General features: G+C 31.5%; 2 protein-coding genes across 4 annotated transcripts; one reads left to right on the forward strand and one right to left on the reverse strand.

Annotated features, from left to right (window-relative positions):
• Positions 1-6004: 6004 nt before the first annotated feature.
• Positions 6005-6888, reverse strand: LOC112418617 (uncharacterized). The gene is made up of 2 exons (XM_024775049.1): positions 6845-6888; positions 6005-6740 (listed from the first exon to the last, which is right to left on the reverse strand). Exons 1-2 carry the CDS (start codon positions 6886-6888, stop codon positions 6005-6007), a joined length of 780 nt encoding a protein of 259 aa, XP_024630817.1.
• A 2332-nt stretch (positions 6889-9220) lies between these two features.
• Positions 9221-13718, forward strand: LOC25484466 (U-box domain-containing protein 44). Of its 3 annotated transcripts, none has more exons than XM_024781171.2 (4): positions 9221-9481; positions 9795-11131; positions 11283-11601; positions 11876-13718. In XM_024781171.2, the coding sequence occupies exons 2-4, from the start codon at positions 9902-9904 to the stop codon at positions 13366-13368; spliced, it is 3042 nt and encodes a 1013-aa protein (XP_024636939.1). In that variant the 5' UTR covers positions 9221-9481; positions 9795-9901; the 3' UTR covers positions 13369-13718. The 3 variants fall into 3 exon arrangements, with proteins under 3 accessions (XP_024636939.1, XP_024636933.1, XP_013468759.1); XM_024781165.2 differs by having other exon boundaries at positions 9814-11131; XM_013613305.3 differs by having other exon boundaries at positions 9221-9476; positions 9814-11131.
• The last annotated feature ends 10979 nt before the right edge of the window (positions 13719-24697 follow it).

Here is a 24697-nt window from a genome sequence, read left to right on the forward strand (position 1 = left end):
ACAGAAGGGATCAAAACGAGACTAAAAAAAAACTTAAAATCCTCAAACAATCTTTTTTTTAGTTAAGGGACCAAAGCGATACCAATTAAATAGTTAAGGGACTAAAAGAGCATTTAAACCTATATAAAAACTATATAAATGACACATATACACACACGCGCGTGCACGAGCGCGCGCACATACACATATATATTACTAGATTCCACAACTTTAGTCATTATAGTTTTATTGTTGATTGATGTTATGTGACTTGAATATATCAATGACAATGATAACTAAATATCAAAAAATTGTCTATTTATTTTGATAGGAGAAGAAAACCTTGATTGTTTTATTTACTCCCTTAGTCCCTATTTATAGGAGTAGTTTACCAAAAAAAAAAAAAATTGTCCCTAAATATAAGATCATATACAAATTTTTAGATGTATTGATTCCTCTTTCTCTAAATATACTCCTTATTAATACTACCAATTTGTCTTGATATATCAAAAGTTAATATTAAATATAATATTAATTTAACAATGTTTATTTTAAAGTTGTCTCATGAATTGGCATGTCCGTTGTTAAATTAAACATTTAAGTTAAATAAAAACGTATTTGATTAATATTTTTAACAATAAGTAATGATAAAATTATTACCCTAAGAAGCTAAGTGCTAATATCTTCCATAATATTAGAAAAGAAAACAATTCGTTAGATTTCAAAATTTCATTCACACAAAGTAAATGTAAAAGTAAAACATAGTTTTAGAAAAGGACTTTGTACATAAACTAAAATAAGGATTCAATTTTTTTTTTAAGAAGCTAAGCAAAATATATTATAGAAACAACCAGCCCCTCAAGCACAAATAAGGACTCAATTGACTCCTTTTTTTGGTTATAGTCCTTCAATTCAAGAGCCAATCAACTTTTCTTTAGAAAAGAAAAGTGCAATTTTGCTACGGATAGAGTGGAATATTTGGGCCATTATCGAAAGTCAAAATTGAACAGCTACATGTTATACGCATAAAACAATTCTTTATGTAACCATCATATAGCTTAACAATTCGTCGTGGTATACACATAAAATAATTAGTTAGTTTCAAAATATGTTAGATTTCCAAAAGTAAAACATAATATTAAACATAAAAGGAAAAAATATAATATTAAACATAATATTAATTGCTATGTTTAATATTATGTTTATATATGTATATTATGTTTTACTTTTGGAAATTTAACATATTTTGAAATCTAAGGGGGTGTTTGTTTGGGAGATAAAAAATATATTCCTGGGAATAAAGGTATTAAATACGATATTCCTATGTTTGGTAGAAGGGAACAAAAATAATATACTCAGGAATAAATGATTCTCAGGAATCTTATTTACCCGTTGACTCTCTATTTTTATTCTCGGGGGTGGTGGGCTGGAATCTTCAATTCCTGGGAATGAAATCTCCACATTCATGGCGAAAACCCACCCATACCCCTATTTTACTCGCGCTTCTTCCCTCCTAATTTTTCCCATGCGTTTTCTAAATTAATAGAAACCCACGTATATATAAACCCCTCTTTGCTCTCTCTTTTCACTCATCTGGATCCAGATCCATCCATAACAGGTTTGTGTCTTATGTTTTGTTTTTTGCGTTTTTTTAACTGCTGGACAGATTCTCGGCCTGCCAGGCTGCTGTACTAGCGGAGCTGGGCCGCGCAAATGCGAGTTTCGGTGACTGATATTCGAGCGGGCATCCACCATTCTGTTGCTGTTGCATGTCAAAGGTGTTGGGCAGCCTGCCAGCCTTCAATTAAATGGCGTGTAACAACTTGAAACAGGGTACTCTTGTTATGTATTAAAAAACAAGTATATACTCTGACCAATACCTTTGTTGACTCACATAATTTACTTTGCTTGATTAAAAATAACATGAAAAATATTATTTTTCATCTATTGAATGTAAAAGGGTATTTTAATAATTTTGACATTTATTCCTGGGATTATACATTTTAAACATATTTTTAGTATTCCCAAGAATTTAGAAAGAAAGTTCCAAGGAATTCAAATTGATAACCAAACACTTTTTTAAAATATTCCTAGGAATATAATTCCAAGGAATATATTCCTGGGAATGTTATTCTAGAGAATAATTTTTGTATCCGTGAAACAAACGCCCCCTAACGAATTATTTTATGTGTATACCACGATGAATTGTTAAGCTATATGATAGTTACATAAAGAATTGTCAAGACTATTCATATATATAATAACATTGAAAATATTATTAATAATTAATATTTTCAATGTTATTATATATATGAGTAGTCTTGACCTAGCAAAAACAATTTTGCTTCACCATATTTGCATATAAAATATCCAAAAAAATAAAAACTACATTAGCCAATGTTTGTTTAAAAAAAACGAACAGATTTAAACAAAAGTTAAAGTTTGGTACTGAATTTTTCAAAAAAAAAACCAACCTAAATATTTATTCTAGGTGAATTTTAGAGTGAGGGTCCAATCAAGTCCCTCACCGTGAACCATGAAAAAAAGCCATTAGATTATGTTGTCCTACCTTATCTTACAATGCATCTCTCATACATAATAATTGTTTCCTTCTTTCTTCTCTCTTCCTCTCACGCAATGGCAACTGCTGTCAAACTCCCAATAGCAACAACTATCAACCACCCAACCATGTCAACTTCCAAATAAATTTTTAATTCTAATCAAGTAATCACAAAAATTTACTCTTTTTTCTGTTTCTCTCTATATCTCTTGAAATTATTGGCTGATGATTTTGGGATCAAGTTTTATAAATCTTCAAAAATAATTATTGATGATTTGGATTAAAAAATTTTGATGGTGTTTTGTGAGTCTGTGCACAAATGTATCAATCTTCTCTTCTATCATTGCCCATTTTTGTAAGGGATGTTCTTTTTCTCAAAGTTCTCAAGTTTTTAACGTGGGTACAAGTGCTATTCTCAAAACATGGATGCTGCATTTGAAATGTGGCATGGTGGTAGTGAGACGCACAGAGAAACCGTAGATGATATTGTGCAGAGATCTGCCATGGCTGATTGATGGTAGTTGTTAAACTCACATATCTAACAAAAAAATTATGTTAAACCGTAGATTCCTAAAATTTGATCCTTCTTTGAAATAAAATGGTAAGAAAAAAAATTAAAAACTTAAAAAATATGTTAACTCACAGTCTTAACAATACAAAAGCTCATCCATTGTTAAAGTTACTCGGTAATGAGAGGAAGGGATAATACTTGGGTGACATTGTGGTTGGTAATAAGCAAGAGGCGTTATGGTAATGAATCCTACAAAATTTTGGTAATGAGAGGAAGAGGCACTCAGCATACATAAATGAATCTTTCAAGCGGTTGAAAGACAGAAAGGGAGAGAGAAATAACTTGGATTTGGTGTGATAATAACTATCAGATCTCGTAGTCTTACTTTGATCTAACGCTCAAATTAAGTGGTCCACCGGTGAGGGACTTAATTGATCTCTCACTCTAGAATTTACCTTTATTCTAAACAAGCAAAATATCATATCTAGAGGATTATAAATATCTCGAAGTAATAAGCAAGAGGCTACTTGACCAAAAAAAAAAATAAGCAAGAGGCGTTATGGTAAGGAATCCTACAAAATTTTGGTAAACCACATTACACATAGCTACTCATTTTATTTTATTTTTTTGGTCTAATACTCATCTTATAACTTAACGTCGGTTTGGTCACCACTCACCACATTCATAATTGCAAATAATATTTTCAATACTATTACATATATGAGTGATCTTGACCCTGCAAAACAATTTTACTTCACCATATCTACATATAATATATCCAAAATAAAACTTACATTAGCCAATTTTAATTGTTTTTTTTTTAAACCAAACATATTTAAACAAAAGCTAAAGTTTGGTGTTGAATCTTTCACAGAAAGATTAACCTAAATATTTATTTTAAACAAGCAAAATATCATATCTAGAAACATTACAATTAGAAATGATTATCCATAGACAAAATGGATGTTCAATGATTCGTAAATACTTGCACACATCACATTAGTATCCACTGTCATTAAATAACATACAAGAAAACTAACATTTGAACTCACATCAATTCTCCATGGATAAAATGTGCACACAATACTTGCTACAAATTTATGAAACAACTCACATTAATTATTCGTAGACAAAAATATGTTCACAGAATTATAGTTGCTCCAAATAAGTGACATATATAATATATATATATATAGAAACCATATAAATGACACACATACACGCACACACATGCACTTGTACACACACGCAAATATATATATTCCATAATTTTAGTCATTATAATTTTATTGTTGATTATTGTAAGACATGATTATTGTTGATTGATGTTCCGTGACTTAAATATATCAATAACAATGATAACTAAATATCCAAAGATTGTCTATTTATTTTGATAGGAGAATGCAACCTTGATTGTTTTATTTTTTTAATTTGATTTGATACTAATACAACTTTGTTTAATTTTTTAGACCAATACTACTAACTCTTACAATAATGCCATATTCTGTAATACCGTTAAAAAAAATTAATATATAATTTATCGATAATAAAAACAATAGTAAAATAGTGATTTATTATTTTTCTTTTATGTTTATTTTCTCTATTAAGATTGTTTTGAAAATATAAATATGAAAGTGTGACATTGAATGAGTCTAATTTCTTAATACATTACAAAATATTTAAAAACTTTAGTAATTAAAAGGGTTCTTCCTCGAGTATTTTACACTATACACAACATTTTATTATTGAATTCAACATAATTAATCATATTTTTAAGAAGTGTCTATTACCTTAAAAAGATACTCCCTCCGTCCATAATTATAAGCCTATTTTTAAAAAATTGTCCCTAAATATAAATTTCTATACGAATCACTGGACATATTTATTAATTTTTTTTTGAATATATCCTAATTAATACTACTAACTTGCCTTGGAATATGAAAAGTCAAATTAAATACACTTTTTTTTTTTTTTTTTTTAAATTGGGATTGTAGCAGTGAGCTAGCAATCCTAAAGATATACCAAAAAAGATTGTTACAAAAAAGAGATGGGGGACCAAACCATAACCTTCTCAATAGTGATTAAACCTAAAATTAGGCCAACCAAACCTATTTTTAACATAATCACTCCTAACTTGCAAAGGGATAGTATGATAGTAGGCTAAATTGCATTTTTGGTCCCTTAACTATTTAGGTAGTATCACTTTGGTCCCTTAACTAAAATTCAATTTATTTTGGTCCCTTAACTTCTATTTGTTACACATTTTGGTCCTTTCCGTTAGTTTTAATTCAAAAACGTTAGGTTTTCTTCATCTTCTTCTCATCTTTTTCATCTTCATATCATCTCCATCAACCTTCAACAACAAGAATCCCAGAAAAATTCTAGAAGAAAATGAAGAAAACCTAACGTTTTTGAATTAAAACTAACGGAAAGGACCAAAATGTATAACAAAGAGAAGTTAAGGGACCAAAATAAATCGAATTTTAGTTAAGGGACCAAAGTGATACTACCTAAATAGTTAAGGGACCAAAAATGCAATTTAGCCTATGATAATATACAAAGTTATCTAGAGTGAGACCTATGTTAACTAAGGCATATGCACAAGCGTTGCCTTCTCTGTAAATGTGTGTCACCAAACAATTCATCTGAGTGGTGGCTACAAGGCAATTCATCCATCTATTTTTTAATTGCCAAGAAACCAAGCCCTGAGATTTAAAAGCAAGAACCACTGACATTGAGTCAGTTTCTAACCAAAAATTGCTCTAATTCTTCTCCTTTGCAAATTCAATGGCCGTCATAGCTCCACAAAGTTCTGCAAACAAAGAGTTCCCTTGCCCTAGCCCTTCGGCAAAGCAACCAAGAAAATGAGCATTATGATTTCTAAAAATTCCGCCACATGCAGCTTTGAGAGGAGTCGGTGTAGCAGCCCCATCACAGTTGCATTTAATCCATCTCTAAATAGGAGGGTGCCAGATAACCTCCTTGACAGTAAGACTCCTTGGAGGATGAATGCTGACATTGAGAAATTTCATGATTAAAAATTCTGTAATAGAAGAGCTAGCTGATAGCCTTGACAGGTTAGCAGACAAAGAAACACTTGAAATAATTTGGGAAACTGCAAACTTCCGATGAGTGTTTTTGTTGTTAAATCTTGCATTGTTTCTAGAACACCAAATTGCATTTAAGATATAGATAATGGTTGCCTGAATAGTAAGCTTGCATTGAGGGGACCATCCCTTATCACAATCTTTCCATAGATCATCAACAGTTGGGAAGGAAAGAGACAAATTAAGGACAGAAGCAAACCATCTCCACAAATGAGTAGCAAAAGCGCAAGTGAAGAAGAGATGAAAAGTTGATTCCTCTTGATGTCTGCAGCTGCTGCACATTGATGGAATTAAGAGACCTCTTTCCTTAAGTTTTTCATCAACAAGGATTTTATCATGCATGAATCTCCAGACTAAAAGAGATTTAGATGGAGGGATGTATAGAGACCAGATGGATTTAGCCCAATGAAGCTCCTGAAAGCTGTTAGCTTTGAAAATATATGTATCTTTAAGAGATAATTGCCCATTTGTAGTTTCTTTCCAAACTAATTCATCATTCTGAGGAGAAATTGGGATGATTTCATTGTTCACAAGACTCCTTATCTTAGGGAAGGCTGATGAGAAATGAGGGGGCAGATTCCATCTATTTTCAAGAATGAAATCACAAACCATATCACTATCATTAAAAATGAATTATTATTATGAAAATAGGTGAAAGGGACACCACACCAAGAATCATGCCAGAACCTGATAGATCTCCCATCACCTAAGAGCCAGCAAGAATTCTCCATCATAGTATTCCATTTACATTTAACAGTAGACCAAATGGAGGAAAAAATGTGGTGAGTAATTGTTTTGTCATTTCTGAATACTCTTCTAAGAAGAAGCTTTGACCAGTCTTCATTGGAATGAACCATGTCCCAACATAACTTAAGATTAGTGGCCTGATTTAGAGTTATCCAAGATCTCACTCCTAGGCCTCCCTGAGCAGTTGGTTTACAAAGCTTTTTCCAAGCTACATTTACTAATTTACTTTTGTGAATATCTCCACTCCATATGAATTTTCTGATTGTAGCTTCTAAGTCTTTCAACAAGGAGACTGGCCAATGATAGATTGAGATGGTGTGAACTAGCATACTCAAAACAACTTATTTGACAAGCTGAATTCTACCTGTAATAGACAATAAAGAAGCTTTTCATGCAGATAGCTTAGCTTTCACTTTATCTGCTACTGGCTGAAGATATCTAGCTATAGGCTTACCTTTGAAGATTGGAACCCCAAGATAATTGAAAGGCAGGGTACCAACATTGAAACCAACTAAATTAACAATATGTTGCAGTCTAGAATTATTGATTCCTCTTGAGTATAAAGTTGAGTTACTGGTGTTAATAATCTGACCTGAGGCTTGAGCATATCTGGTGAAGGTATGAATCAAAGCATTGATGCAGGAAATCTTCCCTTTATAAAAAATCATTATATCGTCTGCGTACAAGGTGTGAGACAGAATATTAACATGTCTAGTTCCCTTCATTAATTCCAACTTTCCCTCCTCCACTAGCTTGGTAATGCTTCTCCTAAGCACATCTTCAGCAAGACAAAAAAGAATAGGGGACAAGGGATCTCCTTGTCTCACCCCTCTAGCACAGTGAAAGCATCCATGCTGGGCACCATTAATTGAGATTGAAAGAGTTGCTGACTTTAAAATTGTTTCAATCCTATTGCAGAACTTTGTACAAAATAAGTAATATTCACATACAAGATAAATACCCATAAAAGCAAAGGACAATTAAGTAATATTCACATACAAAATAAACACGTTAACTACACTACCAACCTTTCTCAATATTAGTGAAATTAGTCAAAGAGACTTATACTCCCTCCGTCTCTAAATTATAGTCTGTTTAAGGTTTGTGCATGATTATTAAGGAAATGATTACTTGTGTTGATTCCAATGGTAAAATTAATATCATTTACTAAAATACCGTTATTAATTGTAGTTAGTGTAATAGTAAGGTTGAATGAAATTCAATAAATAAGAGTATAATAATGGAAAAACATAATAAATGCTGCATTGATAGTCTAAAACGACAATTATTTTAAGAAAAAGAGAAAATGTTAAAGAGACAATTATTTATCGTGAGACGGAGGGAGTAATAAGGTACAATGAGAGTACATAATAGTAACATAATTAGTGTTTGAAACTCACTTAGTTTGACCTTATGGTGTTGGCGTAAGATCTTAGAGTAAGTTCATCTCAATGTTTCATATTCGATTCTTCCAATTTCAATATGAGAGGAATAGTTTGACTTCTTACAAAAAAAAAACATAATTAATATTTGAGAATTTTTATGCTACTTTTCTACTTTTCTTTTACATTCTCTCGTATAAACTACTCCTTCCGTTTTAAAATGAGTGTCGTTTTAGGTGTTTACATACATATTAAAAAATGCAATGATTAAAAGAAAGAGAATGGTTATTTTACCAAATTATCCTTATTAACTATTGGTTAGTTTTAAAAGTAATACTTTGGAAGTAGCGTGCAAAGTATTAATTGGACGGTACAATTGAAAAGAAAAAATTATTATTGCATTGGAAACTGAAAGTGACATTCATTTTGAAACAATTTTTTTTTGCTAAAGCGACACTCATTTTGAAGCGGAGGGAGTATTTTTTTTACTAATATTGAGTTTCTTTTGTTGAAGTAAAACTTGTTTTTTTTTTTTTTTGTGGTGTTCAAGATTCGAACCCTGTCCATGACCTTGCATATATTATGGTTTGTCCTTACCAACTGAGTTAAGTTCACAGGGACCAAGTAAAACTTGTTTGATCACAAATCCAAAAATTTTATTTGAGCAGAATACATGAATGAAATAAAAGAAAATGTATACTAAATATTTATTTTTAAAATAAATAATTGGTTTTTTTTACAGAAAAATAATTAATTCATATATATATTTCATCTGTGTGTTTAAATCATTTATTAATTTAAATTTTTTGAGGAAAAATCATTTATATATTTATGATTGTACCCAAGCAAACATAGCCAAGGGACCACGTTCTAGGGACCCCAATAATAATAAATTTAGGAGGAAAAAAAGAATCTAGAAGAGAAAATGCGTCTTACTGATTGGTCTGACCATCTCCACTCTGAACCTTTGTCAAACCGTGTAAAACCTTTCCAAATCAAACATTAGAAAAAATATCAGAAAATTGCTACATACTTTCTTGGTCTTTTCCTCAAACCATTCCTTACTTCATGTCTTTTCTAATAAGTTATCTTCCCAAATAATGTCTTCTTTGCAACAAACAATTATATCATTCACAATCATCTCAACTTCTCTATTGTAGATTCTCTCCCCAGTTTGGAACTTCTGTGAGGTAAGGTAAGTCTACCACTCTCTTCAAGATTGTTACAAGTGACTTGCTGTATAAATATAATGTCTCTTTAGTTAGTCATTTGATTATGTCGTTTCGATTTCTATCTAGTTGCTTGTTTTTAGTTTGCAATCTAGACAACATTATCCTTAGCATGATAAATTATAGTTGCTGCAATCTCAAAGTGAAGTATAGAATTTACTAGTACACTTATGTAAAATTATATATGGAAAATTGTTTCTAAGTATTATGAATTAAATACTTAATTTGTTTTTTTTTTTTTTACAAGAAATACTTAATTTGTTAAATGACTTATTCTAGAATTAATGGACTGGTGCAGAATATTTTTTATACTCTACAAGAGGATTGATTTATAGGAATTTGATTCCAGAGAAGAGATACAATTGGCAGGTGTATAAATTTTTACCATGGTAGGATTGGAACTTATACCAATAGGTACAATATTAACTGTGGTAACAAGCCAAGTCTTGAGAACTGCTCATGCAGCAGCTGATGTTCTTATTGGAAAAGAGAGTTTCAAGGCACTTTCGAAATACCTATTTGATATTGAGCCGGTACTCAAGGAACTACAGCTTCAAGAATTGAACGATTCTCAACCTGCTAGAGTTGCTCTAGAGTCCCTTGAAGCAGATGTTAAAAGGGCGAATAATATGGTTGAGAAGTACAAGAACCGCGGCCGTTTCTACTTGCTAGTTAAATGCCGGTCCATAGTCGAGGAAGTTGAGCAAGTTACAAGGGATATTGGAAGGTCTCTGGCTGCACTGTCTATTGCAAATACTGAAGTGCTATCGAGAATTTCTGATCAGGTTGATAGACTACAAGGTGAGATGCAAAGGGTTGAGTTCGAGGCTTCACAGTCTCAGCTTGAAATTGTTGACAAGTTGAACCAAGGACTAAGAGATCAGAAACAGGACCAGGCTTTCGCAAATGACATACTTGAGGAGATTGCAAGGGCAGTTGGCGTGCCGGTGGAACCGTCCGAGATAGGAAAAGAGTTGGCCAGCATTAGGAAGGAAAAAGAAGAAGCTGCAAATAGGAAAGAAAAAGCCGAATTTGTTTTCTTGGAGCAGATCATTAAGTTACTTTCTAGAGCCGATGCAGCAAGGGATTATGAAGAAGTTAAGAATCAATACTTTGAAAGGGTTCAGGTGATAGAGAGATATGATTCAAGGGAAAAATATATCCAACCTCTTAAGTCTTTCCTTTGCCGCATAAACGGAGCTGTTATGGTTGATCCTGTTAGCCTTTCCACTGGCACTACATGTGAGAGATCAGCTATTGAAAGTTGGTTTTATGATGGAAACAGAACAGATCCAGAAACACAAGAGGTTCTTGAAGATACTAGCTTAAGGTCTAACATTCCACTAAGACAATCGATCGAAGAGTGGAGAGAACTCAATTATTGTCTTTTGATAAGGTCTATCCGGGAAAATTTGTCGTTAAATTCTAATCTGAAAGAATCCCTGAGCCAAATGCAGGCTCTAATAGCTGAAAATTCTATTAACAAGGATTGGATCTCTATTGGGGAGGTTACTGATACCGTTATCTCGATCCTTGGGAACTCTAATGACAGAGAAGTGAAGATGAAGATTTTGATCACTTTGAAGGATGTTGTAGAGGGGCATGCAAGAAACAAGGTAAACATGTTTTTTTTTTTTTTTTTTTTTCTTTCTTTCTTGCCACTGAGAATTAGTATTCATGATTACTCACTATACTTTATTATTTATATGTTAAACGTGCAATCGCGGGGACTAATTTAAATTCAACATTTGCATAAAAATGTAATAGGAGAAACTCGCTGAATCTCAAGGATGGGATCATATTATTTCGTGCTTGGAAAGCAACTCTAACATTTCCAAGGCAGCAATTGATTTGTTACATGAGTTGCTTCAAGAAAGATCTGGTTGGAATCAATGTTTTTGCAAAAAACTTTCTGAGAACGACACTGCAGTTTTTAACCTTGTAACCCTTGTGAAGGACCCTGGAAACGATTCAGCAGAGCTGGCGATGAAAATTTTGATGGAGCTTTTTGAAATAAATGAAAACAGCATTGTCACTGCTGCTAATTGTGGCTGGTATAAGCCACTAGCTGATCGCATGATTCGAGGTAAGAAGGTTGAATGTTTTCTTGTTGTAACATGTTTATCGTCATGAGATGAATGGTTTTCATTATGTTGAAGATAGTATGGCATGTCTATAAGCTGTTTTCAGCTTAATTCTATAAGTTTGTCAGGATAGCTTACGAAAACAACTTATTATATGAACACAATTTGACTTCTTTTTTTTAATATAAATTGCATATACATAATCACTTATATGCCATTCCCTAGGGTCATAGTAGATTATATAGTTAACTATTCTGCTGCTTCTTCTCTTCTCAGGACCTGATTCAAGAATGTCAATGGCAAAAGCCATAGTTAATTTGGAGTTGGATGATTTAAACTTGATGCAACTTGGAAAGGAAGGAGTTATAACTCCTTTGATAGAAATGCTGTCTGGCAGTATCGAATCGAAAGACCTTTCATTATCAGCTCTGGTTAAACTAGCTGGATCTCATCCCAACAAGGGAATCATTGCTTCATCTGGGGGTGTTCCTCTTATTCTAGGTTTAATGTTCTCTCCTCGGACAAGGTCATTCATTACAATTAAATGCTCCGAAATCCTCGAGAAACTTTCTTCTTCTGACGATGGAATTGATTTCTTTACTGATGGAGAAGGGAAACAACTTGAGTTAGATTCAATTATCACCAAATTGCTAGTTTTGCAACAGAGTTCCAACTCAGGCCACAATCTCCGTAAGCCCACCCTACGCGCTCTTCTTGGCATTTGCAAGTTCGAGACTGGTTTAGTGAAGAAAGCAATTCTTGCAGCCAATGGTGTATCTCTGATTCTTCCACTTCTTGATGATTCTGACTCAGAAGTCCGAGAGACTGCAATAAACCTGCTCTTTCTTTTCTCTCAGCATGAACCAGAAGGAGTAGTTGAATACCTTTTCAAGCCTAGAAGGCTAGAAGCTTTGATTGGATTCCTCGAGAACGACGACAATGATAACGTACAAATGGCTGCAGCTGGCTTACTAGCTAACCTACCAAAATCCGAACGAGAACTAACTACAAAGTTGATTGAAATGGGAGGACTTGATGCAATCATAAGCATTTTAAAAACAGGCAAAATGGAAGCAAAAGAAAATGCTCTCAGTGCACTCTTCAGGTTCACAGATCCTACAAATATCGAGTCACAACGCGATTTGGTTAAACGTGGAATATATCCTTTGCTTGTTGATTTTCTCAATACAGGTTCAGTCACTGCAAAGGCAATTGCAGCAGCTTTCATCGGAGATCTTTCTATGAGCACGCCAAAGCTCACAGTTATTTCCAAACCAAACGGTTGCTGGTTTTTCAAATCATCGCGCGTTCCTTTATGTGCAGCTCATGATAGCGTCTGCAGTGTGACCACAACATTTTGTCTATTGGAAGCGAATGCTTTACCTGGTTTGATAAAGCTGTTACATGGTGAGGTTCATGCAACTGCTTATGAAGCAATACAAACACTTTCTACATTGGTATTGGAAGAGCATCCGCAGAGGGGTGCTCGTTTGTTGCATGAGAAAAATGCAATGAGACCTTTATTGGAGATTTTGACTTGGGGTAGTGAGTCACTTAAGGCAGAAGCTTTAGGACTTTTGGAGAAGGTTTTTGTGTCAAAGGAAATGGTGGAATATTATGGAACGACGGCTAGATCGCGTTTGATTTGTTTGACCGGCAGTAATATTTATGGAGACGGACACCTTCGAAGGAAAGTTGCTAAGGTATTGTCATTGCTTGAACGTTATTCTAAGTCTTCATCATCTGCAATCTCTGGAGTTTTGGAGTGAAACTCTAGGCCATAAAGTGGGAACAGATTTGCTTCAGCCATAGTCTGATTTTCATATTTGATCTATTAGGTAGACATGTATGATACGTGTCACTTTAATGCATCAACGTTAAAACTCTTGAAGAAGGCCTATCTAGTCGTGTGATTCTACCTAACTTGAAAGATTAATTTGTGTAGTTGTGTGCAGTGATACCTTGTTTATACAAAGAAAAAGATGGAGTACAATTAGATGTCACTGAGTTGTTCTTGGATATTTGCGTCGGTTAAATTAAATCCTAATTCTTTAATGTAAATTAAGTTTCTCTTGAAAATTAAATCAATTATCAGTATTTTCCTCTGTGTTCTCACCTATTTATTCTACAGTGTTTTCTATTACTTGAAAAATGCAATGTACTTTCAAAGTAAATGATCAGGATAGGTATTGATCAACTTGTAATTAGATTTACAAAACCTACCTCAAAAACAGAAGGTAATTGTAATGTATACTGGCTTATTTTTCCCTGCAAGGTAATTGTAATACAAACCTCTAATTACCTTGCAGGTAATTAGGTTTACACACCCATACCATACATAATTTATTGAAGGAATAATTATCAACGAGTTTCTATCACTTTCCTTTATTTTCTCTGAGTTCGTTACAAGTCTACATAGATTATTTATCAAAATGATTCACCGTAGAATCAGTTCGAGAAACCAATGATTAACTCTGCTTGAATATTCCGTGGACTGGTAAGTCACTCTGATCTTCAAAACATGACATGCTCCACTACATTGATTTTACGTTCGAGTTTTAGTCTAGTTTTGTTTTTGTTATGTCACATTCTATACTCTTTACCCTCGTGCTTTATTTTTTCTTATTTTTATACTCAACCAGTAAGATGATTTACATTTGAATGTAAAATGAGCTTCAGCTCTTTATTGAATAGAAGATCAAGAAGTATATGTGCAAAGGAATTAGAGGTATAGCTGCATAACAATTTGCAGTTATAACAAACTCAATCTATCATCAAGGGCTAAATAATATGGTCTAATAACCTACTCCCTCCGTTTTTAAATATAAACAAAATTGACTTTTTTGGTTCATTCAATTAACGATGTATGTGGTCTATAATATGAACCACATACATCATTAATTGAATGAACCTAAAAAGTCAATTTTACTTATATTTTAATACGGAGGGAGTAATATCAAACAGAACTCGTTGAAATGATCATGGAATGTGTTGCCGACAATTTACCTAAGTTTTCTAAGTTTTATGGAAAAAGATACCATATTTTTCTCAGAACTTCTACGGTACACTCACAAAGTGAGGTGTACCGGTACTCCTGCTTCATAATTTTATAAATTAACGATCATTTTTTATGAAATAAATAGTTATTTGTTAATATTTATATTTATAGAACATCATTTCTTAAGAAAAAACATCGTTTCATTGTTTATAAGAATCATAATAATTTTTTTTTTTTACATATTATCATAAAAAATAATCAATGTTCTCAATTATGAGTGAAAAAAATTCAAAAAAAAATAATTTTATTTCGTTGACACTTTTGATGAATAAGATTTAGTTATTATAAGTATAGATGATAAAAAATAATATTTTTCTTCAAAAAACAACTCATTTAACTATTAATTTAAAAAGTGAGTGTACCAATACACTCAAATATATTGGATGTACCATAGAATTTGCCTATTTTTCTAAGTTTTACGGAAAATAAACTCATTTGGGTTAGCCTAGTGGTGTTGGCTTCGCACCTTGAAGTATGCCCATTTTCAATGTCTCATGTTCGATTCTCCCCATGCCAATTTGATGGGCTAGTTTAACTTCTTAAAAAAAAAAAATGCTTATTCGTCATGTCTTGATGAACAAGTGGCAATCCTTGATCTTATGAAATTAAATAGGAAAATGTTAACAAGCATTGTTTAAGCATCTAAAAGTAGTAACTTTTGCAATGGAAATTGTACGGTTATAAGTTTAAATGTTTGACTTATATTTTCAATGCATAATTTCTTTTTATGAATTTCTTAAACAATACCCTTATGTCACTTGTTATCAAGACCCAATTAAATAATCGACAAGTTTGACCTATTTTCTACAAAGTGGAGCCATCAGATGTAAGAAAGAGTTATGCAGATGCAGAAGTCACATTGAAGTTGCAAACATGAAGGTCAGCTTTAATTAACGTTGCAAGCTGTAAACGATTTCACTTGAAATTCGGGTACATAGTATTCAATTTTGTTTTGCTATTTGCATAATTAATTTTACTAGCTACTACTGCTAGTTGTCAACAACATGATTAAATGAATGCTAACAATACTCTATTTTTAACGCACTTTCTAATATTTACTCTCTTATTCGATAAAATTAATGTGAATCTCACACTTTTGAAGAGTACATCGATATAATACAAGTTCACTGAAAACAAAAATAAAAATGATGAATCTACAAACAAACTCACATCATCCATATTAATATCATAAAGCGGCAAAGCACATAAGCCTTCAAATATGACTATATTCAAGACTTCGAAATAGTTATGTCTTTGAATTTGCAATGTTGACGACATCAAATTCATTGATTGAATCCGCACTAGATTGAAGTTGATATGACAATTTGAACCAAACAAACACCTGAACAAGCCAAAAAACATAAATAACGTCGCACAAAGACGAGGAACAAAACAACGTTTCGCACTAACACAACGAAATTACAAAAGAAAAATCTAAATATATATGATAATCACTTATTTAAATACAAGGGAAGGATAAATTTGCTATGATTTCATTAAAATTTAAATGATACTTTGGCATTCCTTATAATTTAAATTATATATTTTGTATCAATAAAAGTAAAATGATATGATGAAACAATTGTCGATTAAGGTTGATTCAATTGATACGAGATAAACTAACATCCTATAAGGGTATGAGTTAACTCAAGTTGCCAACATAAAGATCTTGTTGGTGGATAATCTCTAATTACACTTGTTATGAATCTTTGAACTTTGAAACCTATTCCGGCTATGATGGACCCTGGATACCCAACCGACTTAAACTTTTCTTAAAAAAAATGAATTCCTAAAAGAAAATTTTAAACAATTTACAAAGAGATATGTGTTCAACGATATTAACAATGATTTGATTATTTAACGATCTCAAACATGAAACTGTGAAGAGAACAATTATAAAGTATGTATATAATTTTTTAAATACATATATATTATTAATAAAAGTTTGAACCCTTTATCGTAAATTAATAATGATTTGATTATTTAACGATCTCAAACCATGTAGCTGTGAAGAAGACAATTACAAAGTATATATATAATTTTATACTAGGAGTTCAAACTTTTTTTTTTCTTAATTTTTTTTTTAAACTCTTGATCTAAAATTCCGACAATGCAAGTGTTTGTACTTTTCATATAATCGATTGTCTCGTAGGCACATATCACATGCTAAAAAAAGATGAAAGGGCCTTTAAATGCCACGTTGGGGTTATGTGAATGAGAAGTGTAATTTGAACAACCATTTGATTGATAATTTTTGGGACAACCGTCGTTTACAAAGAAAAAGTTGGTATATTTGCACGAAAATCAAAGTAATAGAGAGATAAAGTAAAAAATAATGTGAGTATGAGAGAGAAAGTTGTTGTAAAAGTTATCACAAAATGGATGTTCAAATATCATTTCTCTATTGTTAAACTTAATTTTTTTTTCTTTTTATTTAACAAGTTGTACACCCTCTCGCCTCTATTATAAAAAATAAATAAATTTAGCTTTATAATAGGGTGTATGAAAGTTTAGTTATTAACAATGCCGATATAATTATGAAAGTTTAAAAGTCTAAATTAAAAAAAAAAATTGGAAATTGTGTATTCAACACATAGAAACATTAAAAAAAACATTTTCTACATAAAATTTACAAATAATTTCCTCTTTTAAATCTTTAACAAGTGTCATTAATACACTTATTAGCATAACCCTTATTTAAAAGAACATACATCGAACGACCTTTTACAAACTTTGATAATAGTACAATTATAATATATTGCGTTGTTAATAACTAAACTTTCATACACCCTATTACAAGAAAAAAAAATAAAAATCATTTTCACAAGAAGTTTGTCACAAAAAGTTTCACCAAAAGGTTGTACAAATATCATAAAAATAATTATTTGTTATTAAAATTTGAGTAATTATATTTGTACAACCATTTGATAATATTTTTTGTGACAAACCTCTTTTTTTTCTCTTCTTATTGATTAAAAACAATAGCGAAAAAAATGAAGAGAGAGTGTAAAAATATCATATGAGTATGAAAAAGCTGTCAAAAAATCATCACAAAATAGTTGTACAAATACTATTTCTCTTAAAACTAGTAACATACCCGTGCATCCGCACGGGTACTGGTTGATCGTGGATGATTTTTTTTAGTTAGAACTTGACATTATCCATTTGTTAACATTTTACATTTAGACCATTTAAAAGTTAATTATTAACTTTGTCCCATAAATAAAAGTTAGTTTAGTCAATGACAACTTATCTCGTGCATTTGAGTTAATTCTTAAATTATATTAGTGAGAGCTTTTGAAGTGCATGATAGTTTAATTTAAGACAAATACTATAGTACATTTAAAAATTCGAGTGTCCCGACACACCAAGTTCATAAATTAATAGTTAAATAACTTTTTTAAGAATTTTTTATTTCTATTATTTATATTTATAATAACTAAATAATATGTACTCAAAATGTCAAGGAAATAAAATTTAATTTTTCTAATTTTTTATACTCATAATGAAAAGTATTGATTATTTTTTACGATATTGACAACTTGACTCATGGATCAAAGTTAGTTTAACCAGTGAAAAAATTAGTCCCTGCTTAACGGTCACGTCAGCACCGTTAACACTCCAATTGGACAGATGGACTAAATTTATTGACATTTTACAAATTCAGGGACTATTTTGATTATTCGTTAAATTGAGGGACGAATTTGGTCCATTCGTGCAAATTCAGGGACGAATTTGGTCGATTCATACAAATTCAAAGACGAAGTTGATGATTCGAAAATCAATGAAGTACACATGGTTGATTTGAATTAGTTATGAGCAAACTTACCCTCAATTTTTGAAAGAAAATCTAGAATTTATATAAAATTTAATTGCAACTTACAAGCTCTTGATTTTTTTTTGAAGGAAACTTACAAGCTCTTGATCAAGTGTCATTGTGTCAACCATAACTTATGAACTCAGCAAGTAGTTAATTAGTAAGCAGTCACTGCTGAGAAGTTGAGAGAGAGCCAACAATGAGGTTCTTTTCGGTCAGTATTAAGTCCACTTGGCAATTTTACCACTAGTCTATTAATAGACCTCCTTTGTTGATTTATACTACTACTAAATTAGAAGAAAAATGATATGGACGCATTTAAAGCATTTATTTAAGTCACCGATTATCGTGTTCAGTAGCGTTGGATGATCCTGCACAGTGACACAAAAATGTGTTTTCCATTTAGAATTTGTTCGAGTCATATATGAATGAATGATCATCACAGTTGCAGTAAAATGATTGATATAGACTTTGTATAAATCGGTAGGTTTATCAATATGGGTCCATTGTTGATTGTTCAAAGTAGAATAGTCCACCCAGTAGTAGGGATCCCTTGTTTCCAAAAAAATCTAGTCTAGTAACTAATAATCTTTTGAAACCCTAGCTGGAAGTCTCAACCCAGGGACCTCTTCCACCAAAGTCAACCACGGCTTCTATGTCTCTTTCATCATTTATTTCATTTAAGCCTATGGATATGGACTAAAACTATACTACCTCCGGTCCTATTTATAAGAGAAATTTAGGTCAACAAAAATGAATGTATTTGGACTGAATTTTTAACTAGATACATCAACTTTTGTTGACCCAAAATTCTCTTATAAATAGAACCGGAGGGAGTATTTCTTTTACAAAAGACAAGTATTTAAGAAGATAACTATTCTCTTTAGGACTCTTTCTCCCTCTCTCTCCACTAACAAGTATTCATACAGGATAATGTTTAAGTAGTTAAAAGATGTAAGTTTGTGCAATAAATAGAGTTGATCAAGTCAAAATGCTATGTAATCAATTTCCTATATTTTTGGGATGAAGAGAGGTGGTTGTATAGAGAAAATATAGAAACAAATGTGAAGAATACAGTTAGCTGACAATCGTTAACCGGGGTGAAAAACCTAGTTGTGAAAGACCAATTCCTTAGAAATATGTTAACTATGAAAGACATAGTTGTGGCCTTGTAGACTATTATGAAAGTTAATAATTATATTGATCAAGCAGTTTCAAGATGTAACTCAATTGACATCGAAGTTATCTATATGAGAAATGTTATTTGAACAATTATTTTTGGATATGATACACAAGACATATAATAAAAAAAAATGATACACAAGACACCGTAGATTTTTAATCATTTTTTGCTTGTTTTAATTTTTTTTGTCAATATCTACATTGCCTTGTAAATATTTGATTATCCCATAAATTATTTCAAAATGGTTGTTTAAATATTAAATAACATACATCTATCTTATATATTATAGTATTGTTCCTCATATATATATTTTTTAAATTATTATGTTTTAATTATGTTGCGTGTAGGCTTTTCTAAAGAAATATTTTGTTAAATAATATTTTCATGTTGGAAATGAAATAGCTATTTTGATTAACTTTTTAAGAAATCAAATATATTGTTTTCTTGTAAAAAAAAAAATAGAATATAGAGGAAAACATAGTTTATGGTGTCTATGTTTTTTCAACCATATTAACGAAAAACTATTTTAACATGCACATTTCTTAACTTAAATATTTTTTTCAACCAGGGTTTACTCATTTCTTAAAAGTTTTTAAAGAATAATATCCAAATTATTTATATCAAAATCCTTTTTATTTTAACTTATAACAAACAAAATCCTCGTAAGATTTAATTTGTGAGTTAGCGTGTCAAGCAAACATGTCTTCATTCACCTTTACCTTGGTTTTTTTTTTTTTTTTTAACTTTTCATGCAACCTTAGATGATACGTAGTTCAATCTTCTTCACTAGACATTCTTTGGAGTTGGAACCCGTAGTTAAGAAACGTAATCCCTTTTTCTGCACAATACATTGACCAAGAAATAGATGTCATAAATGCAAGTTGAACAACATATCATCTTATTAGCAGGGTAAACGGAAAAAAAAAAAAAAAAATCAAAGAAACTATGAGTTTAAGTAGAACGTTTATCACTAGCCTAGTTTCAACTATACATTGTTCCGGCGGAACTTTTACTATAAGTATAACCATAAATAATTCAACTTTTACATTACTATCAACTTTATTACTTTATGTGATTTAGTGTCAGGAAATATAGAGCCAGATGAATCCCCCTCAACATATTGTATGTTAGGCGAATGCATATACAATCAAATATAAGTTAATTAAATCTTTCTCAAGTATATGGAGGTTTACGAAGGTCGTGGAAATGTAATAATTAGACAAAATTAAGTAGAACTTGACAATTAAGCAACTTACTGATGCACCATATTTATAAATGGCACTAACAGAAAAAGAAAAAGAAAAAAAGCTAAGAGCAAGGGTCACATTCCAAACAGCTAAGCAAACGTGAATATTAGCAATGGAAAATACCATAAAACTGAATAATTAAGTCAAACATAGGGCACCACATATCCCCAACAACGGTAGGATTCACGCATTACCCACATAAATAGCCAAGCAGCACTAGTTTATGTAGTCCGGGTTATTTGACCAATTGGACTAGAGTTCTCCCATAAATATTGGATTAGTATGTCACACCATTTTATGCATTTCTTAGCAAAGTAGCTCAAACACCCAAAACATCGTACTTAACACTCTTTGGAATAGTTAAGGAACTTATATGTCGGTGTAGATCTTATTCTTCAGCGTAATCGTTTGAAGAAAATGAAATCATTGGTAAGAGCTATTAGTATTAACTTATACCTCGACTAACTTTTAAATTCAGCAATACATTCTTAGGTAGCTAGAAAAACTTTTTTTCCATATAGAAAACCAACGCAATTATTTTTTAATTAATGATTAAATACAAGTGGAACATGATAAAATAAAACAGGGACAAGCTATGGCTTATGCTTAATTAATACTATGAGTTACTACATATGAGAGGGTAAATTCTTAATGAGTTACTACATATATGTCTATTACAACGCATTTATGTCATTATTATAAACAAAAATTCACTTTTAAAATTAATAAATGATGTATGTAATCTAAGTATACCAAGATGCAATTGTAATAGACATATATGTCGAGATGTTGCTAAAAAAAAGGCATGGGTTGAAATGCTTTTTTTGGATTTTCATTGTATTCTCCGGCTATAACTGTAGATATGTAAAAAAACTTTTTAAGTGTTGTCTCTTCTAAATGCAAAATTTCACATACATAAATTCGTGATCAAACCTATGACCAAGCATATTGTTAAAAAATAAAAAAAATTGAGTTCTTTACGACTCAAACTACCTCAGCTTGATGATGTTGACTAATTTAAAAAATAGAAAATTATTTTTTTCTTCCATAAATGCTTAAGTATTTTGTTTTTCAACATAAAAAATTGTTTTAATTCCATGACAAATGTCTAATTAAATATACACATATTAGCAAGACCCTAATACTATCAATACATAAACTACTCTGTCCCTTTGGATATAAAATTAGTTTAAGTTTCTTAAGTGTGTTTAATAACCATAGTATGTAAAAGAAAGGGATATCATAGGTTGTTCCGTGTAAAGCATATTTCTTGTCTAACATTGCTACTTCCTCCCACCACCGAATAATTTAACACCCATCAATATCACCTATAATAGCCTATTTCTATTTTACTTTAATTTGTATGTATCTCACATTATCCATAATCTTATACCCAAAATTGCCTCTTAACTTGTGCATTTATTTTATTTTAAGCAATGGCCCGCCGCATAACGTGAATTTGTAGTTCACATGGTGTAAGATGGCAATTGGGAAGTGTCAAATTGGGGGGTGTTTGGTGGGAAGTTAAAAGCATTAAAGAGATGAAAATAGTTATGGGTACGTTAGTTGGATGAAGCTGTCTAAAAACTGAAAAGTGTCATTAAGTTTTGACACGCTTTCCACAGACACATCCAAAATAAAAGAGCGAGTAAACGGTGACTTGCTCTACTTTTAGGTCAAACAAGTATCCGTGTATTCACACGGTCACTATTACAATCTCAACTTCGTCTCCTCTTCTTAAACACCTCCCAATAGATATGTTTGTACCATAGCTGTAAAATTGAGGTTCATTCTGTTACTAAACAGTTATGATGAACCGTTTGATTTCACGTTATTTTGGAATGACTACCATCTGTTTGATCATTTTGTTAAACATAATGAAAGGTCACTCCACTCGGTTATTTAGCTATTTAAACATTTAACGAGTGTTCTGAAGCATTTTTTAAGTATTTTTAATGAAGAAATTATTCTTTAAAAAAAGTGAAGATTTCAATTTCCAAAGCAATAAATGCACAAACTTTCATAAAATCACCATTTTGAGTGCTTAAAGAGTGTCCGGGGCACTCGTTAACATTTCCCTTAAACATTATCTCATTAGACGGTTAACCATACAGTGAAACCCTAACCTGTGAAACTAAATGGCGATGACCAATGAGTGTAGTTCAGCCTTTCATAGTTGTTCTCACCGACTATTGTAATCCTACATAAAATAGGTTTCATCTTTCACTCATACTGATTACAAGAATAACCGAAAGTCTTCTAAGAAACCACTTCCACGGGTAGAATTTTATCTTGTCGTCAGCATCTTTCAAAGTAAAACAAATTCATTTTGAGACTTCTAAATGGACTACACAAATGAATGTCAAACCAAAGTCAAAGCTAGCCTAACTCTACCTCATCCCCAAGAACCTAAAAACAACAGACAAGTCTAACAAATCTTAAGGCATGACTAACTCTCACCTTAACCGCCTAAAAATATTATACCACATCTGAAGGGCGGCCTCGAGTGACGAACAATTATCTTAGGGTCGGTTTGGTTTTAAAAAAAAAAATAGGAGGGGAGTGGAGGCATTTTACTATAAAAGAGGAAAATAGAGGAAATCGAGGAGAATAATCTTAATAAAAGGAATGTAAAATCATGTTTTTTACATTTTTTTAACTTTACGCAACTTAAACCCTAATCTTTTAATTTATTAACCCTTAGCTACCCAACTCCCAACAAATGTTTTACCTTAATATTCCCTCCGTTTTAAAATGAGTGTCGTTTTAGGTGTTTACACACATATTAAGAAATGCAATGATTAAAAGAAAGAGAATGATTATTTTACCAAATTATCATTATTAGGTGTATTGGTTAGTTTTAAAAGTAATATTTTGGAAGTAGTGTGTAGAGTATTAATTGGAGGGTACAATTGAAAAGAAAAAGTTATTATTGCATTGGAAACTCAAAGTGACATTCATTTTGAAACAATTTTTTTTTTGCTAAAACGACACTCATTTTAAAACGGATGGAGTAATATTTTAAGTTACATTAAATAAAATGATATATTATTTAAATCTAAATTTTACATAATTACTATCTCTACTCTAAATTCCCCCACTTTTGAGGGGGAAATAAATTCGGGCCATGAGAGACTTTACTCCTCTCCCTTTCAAAAATATGAGTCAATCTCCTAAAATGTAAAATAATTTCTCCCCTCACTTCCCTCCAACCAAACAGACATTAAAGATACACTTATAAATCAGTTTACTTCTTGCTCTCAAAAGTTTAAAACTAGATTTACATGCTATTGAAGTTCCTCAGCGCACATGATTATGGTAGTTTGCTTTTAGGGGATTTTTTAGTTTGTTTTTCATTGAGAGTAGCAGTTGGTTAGAGAGTGCTAGTTCGTGCGTAGGGACTATAACTCCTCTAATCACGGATGGATTTAAAAGAATGTGTCCTATTGAACTAACCTCTTTAATGTTATCTTTTGAACTTTTGTTGCTAAAATAGTCATTTAGAAAAATGCATATTGCATTTTCAAAACTAGAGAGGATTAGTGATATTTTTACAGAACATGTGGAGACCATGTATATCCATATTATCATGATGTATATATAAGTACACATTAGTGTTGGTTCTATGCTTAAATATTTAAAAGGTCTTGAGTTTGAATTTAATTTTAAGAATATAGTAGTGTTAAATTTTTAAATGAAGAGTTTCGTCATTTATTGTATTTGCTTTTAGAATTTTCTTCGATACATTTCATTAGTGGCAATTGCATCGAAGCTAAATTATTAAATTAATTCA

Source organism: Medicago truncatula, chromosome 1 (assembly GCF_003473485.1).
Source record: "Medicago truncatula cultivar Jemalong A17 chromosome 1, MtrunA17r5.0-ANR, whole genome shotgun sequence".
Lineage (NCBI taxonomy): Eukaryota > Viridiplantae > Streptophyta > Magnoliopsida > Fabales > Fabaceae > Medicago > Medicago truncatula.

Bases quoted from the DNA above. Each gene is read 5' to 3' on its own strand.
- LOC112418617 (XM_024775049.1), bottom strand. From the start codon at position 6,888: ATGGAGAATTCTTGCTGGCTCTTAGGTGATGGGAGATCTATCAG. The intron at 6,741-6,844 runs GTTCTGGCATGA...TCTTGAAAATAG, and splicing joins GGTGATGGGAGATCTATCAG to ATGGAATCTGCCCCCTCATT.
- LOC25484466 (XM_024781171.2), top strand. From the start codon at position 9,902: ATGGTAGGATTGGAACTTATACCAATAGGTACAATATTAACTGTGGTA. The intron at 11,132-11,282 runs GTAAACATGTTT...AAAATGTAATAG, and splicing joins AGGGGCATGCAAGAAACAAG to GAGAAACTCGCTGAATCTCA. The intron at 11,602-11,875 runs GTAAGAAGGTTG...TTCTCTTCTCAG, and splicing joins AGCTGATCGCATGATTCGAG to GACCTGATTCAAGAATGTCA.